At 44.7% G+C, this 9,876-nt stretch overlaps 1 protein-coding gene across 6 annotated transcripts in view; it reads right to left on the bottom strand.

The window, feature by feature from the left end:
* Positions 1-9,876, bottom strand: part of LOC109530085 (tyrosine-protein phosphatase non-receptor type 12-like) — a 39,964-nt gene that overhangs the window by 16,867 nt on the left and 13,221 nt on the right. For 2 of the 6 annotated variants that reach the window (XM_019893640.1, XM_019893641.1), the window contains one exon: positions 4,274-4,411. In XM_019893640.1, the coding sequence (XP_019749199.1) occupies positions 4,274-4,378 (105 nt within the window). In that variant the 5' untranslated portion in view covers positions 4,379-4,411. Of the gene's footprint in view, positions 1-4,273; positions 4,845-9,876 lie in introns of those variants that run through there. The other 4 variants (XM_019893639.1, XM_019893642.1, XM_019893644.1 and 1 more) reach the window with 3 other exon arrangements.

Below are 9,876 nucleotides of genomic sequence, written 5' to 3'. Positions count from 1 at the left end.
TCTGTCTCCCGGCTGAATAAGCATCGCCGTGCTTGCTTGGCGCACTGAATTATTCACACACACACACACACACACAGGCATACACACACAGGCATACACATGCATACACACTTAGGCACTTTCTCTTTCTTCAGTTCGGGCGCAAGTGGTGATTGGCGGACCATGTGCACTCCTGCGTATGTATAGTGTGTAGCAGGCATGTCGGGCAGTGCAAGAAGCTGCACTCCGATGGTCACCTTTCATACAGAAAAGAGGTCAGCGCTGACAATGCTTGGAAAGTGAATATAAAAAGGGACTGGCACGCACTGTCGCAAGTGTAGGGTACCTTTCATTTTCATCAAGGCCTGGCACCGACAGAATCCCGATTGCACAAATCTGAAGGCGACCACTTCCGATGGAGCCTCAAGTGCCAGACCAGACGACGCAAAACACAACACGTACCAACAGAAAACAATACACAATCCTTTTGTCGGTATTGTTCCCCCGAGCCGCCGGAAGCAGATGTGGACCAACGGCACATAATCCTAATGACCGGGGACGGGAACTGCTCGTGCGCCGCAGCGCGCCGGCCGCGCACGGATCACTCCGGTCGCTTAGCTATTCGCAGTCCATAAAACGCCAACCTGCTGCTGATGTTGTGCTCATAATGCCGTGTTCTTTTTGTTCGAGCCCTCGCCGCCGCGACATCTGTCGTCAGTTCGCAACATGCGGATTTGAGTTTCCCCACTTTTTTGAATGCGGCTGTCATTGTTCAGGGGACGCCTTTTGAATTTGCAGCGGACACTGGGGCGAATAGGACCACCACCTCGCCCCCAGAGTATCCATTTCCTTTCACCTTAGTCACGCATGACATTAACACATCATTTCCTGAGTGTGTGGTCTGGGTTGCTGAGCTCCTTGTACCTTTCATCAAAGTTGACACAAGCTACCTCGGTGGGAACAAGCTAGCTCTGAGGCAAAAGGCCTGTTTTTTTTTTTTGTTTTTAATTGGGTTAAGCCCAAGGTGGTGGCGTCTTAGATTGTGACACTGAAGAAATCGGACAGTGTTTTATAGTAGCGTGAGGAGCGGCTACACACACGACAACGGCAGCGGCAGCAAAAGCAGCACACCCCCATGCTGTGTACCCCAACCAAAAAGCAAGCTAATGAAACATCCACACATCACACATGTCGGCCAGAGACGGAAGATTCTGCTTTAACGAGATGACAGCCACCGAGGCCAAAACTCTTTCGGCAGCCGGCGGGAGTCTCGAGTCTTGTTTGTTTTTGGTTTCTTTTTTTTAACCTGAGAGACTCGGAACGTTTGAGCATCTTTCATCTTTGGCACGAATATATCCGGAGCCCGTGGGCGGAGAACAAAAAAGCCACAGTCAGCATTTAGCTTTAAAGAAAAGAAAAAAAACAGCAGACAACTAATCTGTGAGTAAAGGGGGTCTTGTATTACATTTAGTCTTCATATACAAGCTTAATACTGTAAGCCATAATGAGAGAAATATTATCTCCGGTCACAGCAGAATGAATTTTGAAGTCTACAAAACCATTGCCTGGCAACTTTCAGAAAATGCATCCAAATTAATGCAATAAAAGCTGGACTTCGGGAATTTTGTCTCATCTTTTGACCTGAAACCTAAAATGTCTTCAGCATACAACAGACACGACGGAACTGGCCTTGCCGTTCCAATACTTTTGGAGGGGACTGTATTTGCATCCAATGTGTTCATTTGGGGCATGGTAAGGCTTTTAAATTCAAGGTTTATATGAGGCTCGGGATGCAGCGCCTCGAGGGACGCCTTTGAGCAAATTGCATGCATATATATGAGATGCACTTATGATCTTATGTTTCCCTTCAGACTAGTCAGATAAAGCTCCGACAGCGACGATTTTATCTCTTTTGCGTCCTTGGGTTATTCCAACCGGCATTTGTAGCGCTGATGGTAATGGGCTACTCCACGTCTGCTTCGGGCTGCCTGTTCACATCATGAGTCACTGATGTTCTCGTAGGAAAAAAAAATAAAAATAAAAAACACACACACATTGCCGGTATTTGCTGATGATGCCAGAAGAAACTAAGTTCTAAATTCAAAAAGCACTCTGGCTGAATATTTCAGATTCTCCCACAGCATTTGGCCAAGCATATAATCTGTGACTCGTTGACCTACCAGCGCACTGTAATTATGCGCATAAAACACATTCTATATATAAGTAACAATAGGCAGTTAAACTGGGTGTTAAAGTCCAAGTTTTCTGGTGCAAAGCAGCACCTTCCCACACACGCTTGCTGTGTCGAGAGCCAAGAAATTGAGGCATGGGTCTGAAAAACTGGTGCAACCTGCCATAACGCTTGGTTGCACTGGGCACGCGGCCTAACTAACCAAGTTTTCCTGTCGGCGGGCGGCTCTCTGATGAATAATTAAAGAGGAACGGCGCACAAACGTGGCCAGATGAGAGCAAAGTCAGCCAGAGGCCTCGGATTAATGAATATTTAGCACGAGAGCTTCAATTGAGGCATTTTCTCATATATATATAGATGAAAGTGGACTTTCCTGAAAATTCCGGGAAAAAAAAAAATATATATATATATATATATATATATAAATAAAACGGGCTGTTTGAGGGTGACGCAAGAGGCTCGCCGTGTTAATGTTAGGTCAGTATGATCTGCAGCATGTCAGTTGAGTACTCAATCGTGAATACTATATATCCTTACTTGCTAATAAGTAGTTACATGAACATTAGAAATGCTACTTCAACCAATGACTCCAAACCAACAAATGAGTATGTTGATATTTTACCTAATTTTAAGGGGGTTTGACAAAGTGTGTCCAAAAGGCAATGAAACAGCCATTGAAAAGGAAGGACATCATGTTATGAAATAGACCCATGAAAGAATGTTGCAAGCTCCGGCAAGCAAACAGCTTCCATGAAGTTCACGGGAGGGTGTGTGATGTGTGAAAGCGGGTGCCCAATGCCTCCATCCCAATCAATAGGTCATAATTAAACAAACAACCTATACGTCACACAAAATATGACGTGAAATGAGCATTGGATGTTATACATGTTCCCAGAAGCTACAAGCTAACCTATAATTAGAACACGTGCAATAAGAGGTATTTCCAATTTTAATGTTGTCCATTTTTGATGAGATGATTTCAGCTATTTCCAAAGCGTGGCTGACTTCGTTTTCTGACGTGTTCACATAACAATGTAGCATGGTTACGTTTTCACAGGCCTTTACAAGGGCAGGTGCGCACGCCAAAAAAAACCCGCCACCAATCGCCAAAATTATTCTTACAATTAAGAAAAATCATGCATGAATCTATTTACAAAAGAGATGAAGGGCAACATGTGTGCTATAGATTGGTCGTGACAATTCTCTTGACTCAAATGTCTGTCACATTGCACTCTGGGGGAACTGATGACCAATAGGCTAAATGTGTTTTGGGGTTTTTTTTTGGTAGTGTTTTTTTTTTTTATGAATGAGGGGGAGAAATGGGCTGCACCAGAAAGGACGCTTTTTTTTTTTTTTAAATCAAAGGCAATGGTGCTTTGATTAAAGGGGTCGAATCTGTACATGTGCCGGAAGAACCTATGACGTAAATGCATTATATGGTGCCACTGTTGCCCGCCTTCGAATGCAATTGCACTGAAAACTGCCTTGATGAAGTTCTTCGTATTTGCAATATGGAAAATATTGGACTTTTTGGTTGCAAATTTGTGGTAGGGTATTGTGTATTCTGCATTGACAGCATGCACTAACAAATCAGATAAAGAACTAAATGCATGACTGAAGTAAGACACAAGCCACTCCGGATGTCAGTATTGAGTGGTTACTTCGGGAACACGGATCAATGAGTCTGAGTTCTTACTGTTATTGGTGAATTAATATCTGTCTGTCTATCGGTCATTGTGAACAGATGCTATCTTATAACAACAGGAAGTCACATAACAGGTCAGGCGAAATACGCCAAACTGTATAACGGCTGTGTTAAAGCCCAACAATAAGGTCAATGTGGAAGATTCGCTTTCTTATATGAAAGAGTGTGGAGCCGGCGGGCGTGTTTGAGGCTGGGAGACAAAGCTAGGCCGACGCGTGAACCCTGCAAAGGGGAGGAAGAGAGCAGCGCGGCCGCCCCCTGCATCCTGCGGGACAGAGCGGGCCGGGACACGGGGAGGTGGTGCGATAAGAGCCGCGGAGATAGAGGTTCGATCAAAGCCAGCTAGCTAGCTAGCTACCAAGCAAGGCACCTAGGTGTCGATCATTTTGTTCACCCACCATAAAGTCGCTGCCGAAGTTGTCCTCTCCTCTGTCGTCGTCCCCCTCGGTCATGGCTTTCACGCCCTGGATAAACTTTCTCAGGATGCCGGCTTGGTCCATCATGCTTGTGGCCGCTTTCTATTCGAAACAACCTCCCTGAAGTAGCAGGGTAAACGAGGGGGGAAAAAAGCAACAACAATAACAAAAAAAAAAAAAAAAAAAAGACAAAAGGAAGCGGGGTGGGGGGGGTGATAAATAATAAAAAAAAATGCTTCACGGATCCTCCCAAGGAGTCATCGTCGGGTCCCCAAGCCTTCCTCGTCTGCTTTTTTAAAAATGATTATTATTTATCGCCCCATCCCATGTTGCTTCGCCTTCTTTCTTCTTTGCTGTTTTCACAATGCTTGACAGTAGTCCGAGGAAAATGCAGCAACGGCGACGGCGGGGTTTCCGCCACAACGATGAAGTTTATAACCGTAGCGTTACATAAGCTATGCAAACTCGGTGGTTAATGAAATACAAAAGAAAGCAATTAGACTTTAAAAAGAGAGACCCGGTTCGGTAAGTCTGTCTACCCCTCCCTGTCTAGCTCGATTTCCACATTCACTGCTGTTGGGGAACATCCGGACAAGGCTAGCCAACGAGAAACAGCACCCGCCCCTTCCACGAGAATTCCGGCTGATGATTGGCGGGAAACAATAAATGTTGACATCTCATTGGCGGAAACCAACGTCAGTGTATAAAAAGGACGATTCTGATTGGAAAGAACTTCAGGTTGCCTTTCAGACGCGGTTTGTCACGTCATCATTTTAAAATTTTCTATTTTTTATTACACGCGTAGAAGAAAACAGTACAGCAATGTATTTATAACGTTTCTTACATTTACTATTATTATATTAATGAACAAAAACGCCCTAAAAGTGTGTATTGTGTGGTTTAGTGAAGGGACGCATAATTTAAAATGATCTATTCAAAAATTGTCAGTACTACAAAAACCGTTCTCCTAAAAGATGCCACAACAGGTGATCAAAAATAGACAAGGGAGCAGGTTAATCCCCTCCATGATCTAAAATCAGAAGCAAACGCTCAGATAATCCAGTCAAGCAGCCATTACACGATTTTAATCTCCACCACTAACTACGAAGGGCTTCGGGGCGAGATATTACGTGAAGGTCGGAATTAAAACGCAGATTAGCGGGTCAGATGTCGACTCTGGATTAAAACAACTCCAGAAATAATTTGAAACAAATACATCACGCACAGTTAGTCTTTCTCTCTCGATTATTTACTAAATTGATTTGGCAGTGAACATGACCTTTGTCTGCTCTGGATGATGGCAACAGTAGTGGAAGTTTGGAAACGGAGATACAAACTGAAAACAAGTAGACTGTGATACATCATTAAACCTCTTCCACAGAAAACAAATGAGTATCTGAGTTTTTTTTTTCTTGATCCTAACTGACCCGTGACAACAACAAAGTGATCAGAATTTGAACTGCAGGGCTGCGTTGCACTGCCAGCAACAAACACACACACCCACACACATCCACACACTTCTTCACTAAATATGTTTTTTCCTTCCGACACATGACATCATCCATACAATAGTTTATTTTCTGTGACTAACCCCCTCATTTCACACATAACTGTACAAACAACTTTATTCCTTCTATCCACACTTGAGTGGCCAAGGAGCAACGCAAAAGGCAGTGGTGTGTGTGTGTGTGTGTGTGTGTGTGTGTGTGTGTGTGTGTGTGTGTGTGTGTGTGTGTGCGAGTGTGAGTGTGTAAGCATGGGAATCCCATAAGTGTTCTTCTGAGTTCAACGCCTGCTTCCTACTTTTTACTGTATTTGACCTCCCAGTGGCGCAGAGGGGCCCCACGACAGTTAGCTATGACAACATCCTGCTGAAAATGGCTCCCAAATCATCCCTCTTTTACTCCTCCCCCAAAACTCTTTCCCCTCCTATCTATCCACCTCTTTCCCTGGTATGTCGAGCTGAGAAGCAGCTGAGAGGAGGAATGCGGCTGCTACAAGCCCATACACAACCCCAAGGGGTCGGAGGGAGGCGCCAGTACACACACACGCACGCACGCACGCAGATACATGCAGATATGCATTACCTTGCCACTGAACTCGAACCAAAAGTAACCCATTTGGGGTTATTTCTAATCAGGAGCGCTGTTGGTGGTAACAATTCGAAGGGCCCCTGACTGGCAGGGCCCGTTGCAGCATCGTGCCAATAATCCAGCCGTTTATTGCTCTTGGGGGCCTCTTAGTGGTCGCAGGGCGCTATAAGCAGTCTATGTCATCTGACCACACGTCATCAAAGGACGTAATTTTCCTTTTCCCACCTGCATGTAGTTACTAAAATTGTCCACAAGATAGCAGTGTCGCACCGTGAATAACTTTCTTAAGTACTGTAGTGTGCAATTTGAGCTGGGGGGGACACGCAAGCGGAATTTTAAAAAAAATGATTAAAACCCACACTGACTACAAACTAGTAACAGAGCATACTGGAAATGATACAATGACAATATTACCTCACTTTTTTTGTAAATTTTAGCTTGTATCTGGTTGTTATAGACCTTTGTGACATGTAACATCTTTTCTACCAATTTGACCGGCTGAAACTCTCACAAATACTCGTTTTTAACTAAATTACCGTGCGCAGATAATTTTTTGTAAGAACGGATCTGCGAGCGACTTCCGCATATGTGACGTCATAACCTCACGAAAAGGCGTCGAATTTACGTGGAGGCTTCTGCTGCTTTCCCTTTCATCGGAATTTTCAACACTTTTCAGAGACAAGTCAGAATATTTTATCAAACGGCTAGAACCAATTTATAATTTGGTTATTATTATAATTATTATTGTTATTTTTAAGAAAAAGGACATCTGTGTCTAAATCAAAGCACGGGGACAAATTATGCGTTTGCCCTTCATTATTTCTCCACCAGGAGGTAGCACCCACCCACTTATTACATTGGCACTGAAAACAGTCTCAGAAAAAAACGAGCCAATTATTTATTTTGCCCCGTTTTCAGCTAAACATCCATCCATCTCCGAAGTGACACAGATAAGAATGACTGTGATTGGTTAAATGTTAAAATAAAATATGACGAATATGTGTGGTTAAATGTTAAAATATGACGAATGTGTCGGAATTTGGAACCTCGCAATGAATGCATGCAGTGCAGCTGTAACACCGCAAGAAGTAATCTTGTTACATTAATACTACTACAACCTTGTCGGTCGACGTTGAGCGCTTTTATCGGTTGCCATTTTTGCATGCAGGTGTTCTTAATGGTGTGCTACAACGTGTTTTTGTTTGGATCAAAGCATATTTTCCTAGCCCCGGTTTCCCCCGTTTCCAATAAGACTTCCTGCGCAGTGATGTCAGCTGTTTTGACTTGACAGGCCCGCCGAGGTGCAGGAGCAAACCAGTCAAGACCTGCCTGTGCTCGGATGTAATCCGACCCCTCCCACCCCACTCTCGTCCCCATCATCTCCATTTCACGCCAATTTCACATGTGACACCTCATGATGAGACTCTCTGGAAATGGCGGACATTCAAACTCTGACCACCCGGGGATTTACTGAGGGAATTAGATGCAAACAAGCATTTACTGCTACTGCGCAGGTCATTCATTGGACACCCAAGCCATTCCTGTTGGAATGTCTTAACAAGACCCTTCTGGAGCGAAGAAATCTCGGAATGTGGCGCATTCTTGAGAAGAGTGAGGGAGCCATCTGGTCCAAAGCTGTTGCAACAGGTAACCTGTGAAGCAGACCAATAAAAGAACACGGTCCCTACTGTGAAACATGGAGGACGCTGCGTTATGTTCTGGGGCTGCTTTGCTAAACCTGGCACAGAATGTCTTGAATCTGTGCAGGGTGCAATGAAACCTCAGGATTATCAAGATATTCTTTCAGAACCACTCATGTACGTTATCCCGCCAAGCAACAGTTCCAAAACAGACACGTCAACAAAGCCGCCAGTCACCTGGAGAAATCCACGGGTCAACCCAGTTGCATCACAACATATTTCTGTCTGCAAGACCATGTTGGACGGGAAGCCTACACCAAGCGGGAGAAATGGAGCCAGTGAGAGAAGGAGGAGGCGTGAGGTTACCGTGAGTCAGCATGGTGACTAATAAAGCGTGAGTCCATGGTGGTTAAATTAGCTCATGTTGCGTGGCGCAATGACAGATGGAGGACGAGATCGGATCTTGACAGCGGAAGCCAGACGGACTTAAGGACCAATTTGCAGCAACATGGTGAAATATCTTTTGACGATCGCGTTTGTAAAAATATTAAATACGGTATATTTAAAGACAGTATGCATTTATTTTATATGATAAATGCATCACACGCGGTATATTTAAATATGTCTTTATTTTGTATCTGAATTATTTGTCCATTCATGCGGACGACAACCTGTCCGTTATGGTTTGCACATTTTTCTTGTGACATGACACGACGACATGATCGGGTTTTATTCACACACATGGTTCTATTTTGACTTTTCTCCTTCCTCAGCTTTCGAAATACTGCTGACGTATCTTCAGGCAGTTTTCTTCTCTGGACTATAGTGTTACACTATTGTTCTCGTCGAGCGAATATTGCAAGTAAGACCTCCTGCAGGCACTGGCCTTGCCGTCTATTTAAACTGGCCAGTCTTCGCCATCACATTGGCCGGGCCTCTCCTGAGTTAAACTCATCGGAATCCACGTCGTGTGCATTAACAGACGGCGGCAGGCTCTTTTCTCATCGACTTTGTGGTGGTTTTCCAGTAAATCTCATCTGCGGAGCACATGCTTCCGAGGGGTGAGGATGAGGACACCAACGGACGGGGGTTACTGAGGAAACCCAGAAGCATGCTTTGAAACAAAGTGCACTGTTAGCCTTTTCAATTCCATTCACAATCTTTTTTTTTTTTTTTTTTAACTTGAACCAACCGGAACACTCTCCTCCCTGGCATCAGAAGTGATTCTCTGTTTCCCATGGCTGTCCTTCAACAACACTCCTCTTTGTTCCATTGTAAGGCCGGTGGGAGAGGGAGAGATAATCACAGGAGGTGAGGTGCACGACGGCTAAACTGTGAGCCAGATGTTGTCTTTTTTTTTTTTTTTGCTCGGTTGTCAGCGGCTCTGCGTTGCCTCTGAAGTTGGGGCACTCCTTCAAGTTGCCGCCCTGTGATGCGGTCAAGCTCTTTTTTTCAGCTCACTCTGCAGCTGGAGACACGGCAAAGCGAGTCAGAAAGTACGCAGAGGAACGGGGGCCTATTGTGGATTGTCCATGTTACAGTCCGCTGGCAGTGGGGCCAAATGGAAGCAGTCAGCCACCAGATCTAGCAGAGGGAGGAAAAAAGAAAACTCCACTCTGCGATTCAAGACTCTCCACTGAGAGGCAGAACTGCTCGCCGCTAGTCCACCCTATTTATTTATGAATTCAAACATTACAGTTTTAAAGTTAAACTCCAAGGCGTTCGCCAATCCCCGCCATTCTAGTCCAGTATTCGGATGCCCCTTCACATCAAAAACATTTTTTGACCTCACTGACAGGCACAACGTCAACATTCACCCCCCCCCCCCACATCCTTTCCTCCCCCCCCCCAA

Source organism: Hippocampus comes, unplaced genomic scaffold, assembly GCF_001891065.2.
Source record: "Hippocampus comes isolate QL1 unplaced genomic scaffold, H_comes_QL1_v1.1 scaffold161, whole genome shotgun sequence".
In the NCBI taxonomy this organism is placed as follows: domain Eukaryota; kingdom Metazoa; phylum Chordata; class Actinopteri; order Syngnathiformes; family Syngnathidae; genus Hippocampus; species Hippocampus comes.
The sequence above is the reverse complement of the archived record's forward strand: the minus strand, read 5'-3'. Positions and strand labels throughout refer to the sequence as shown.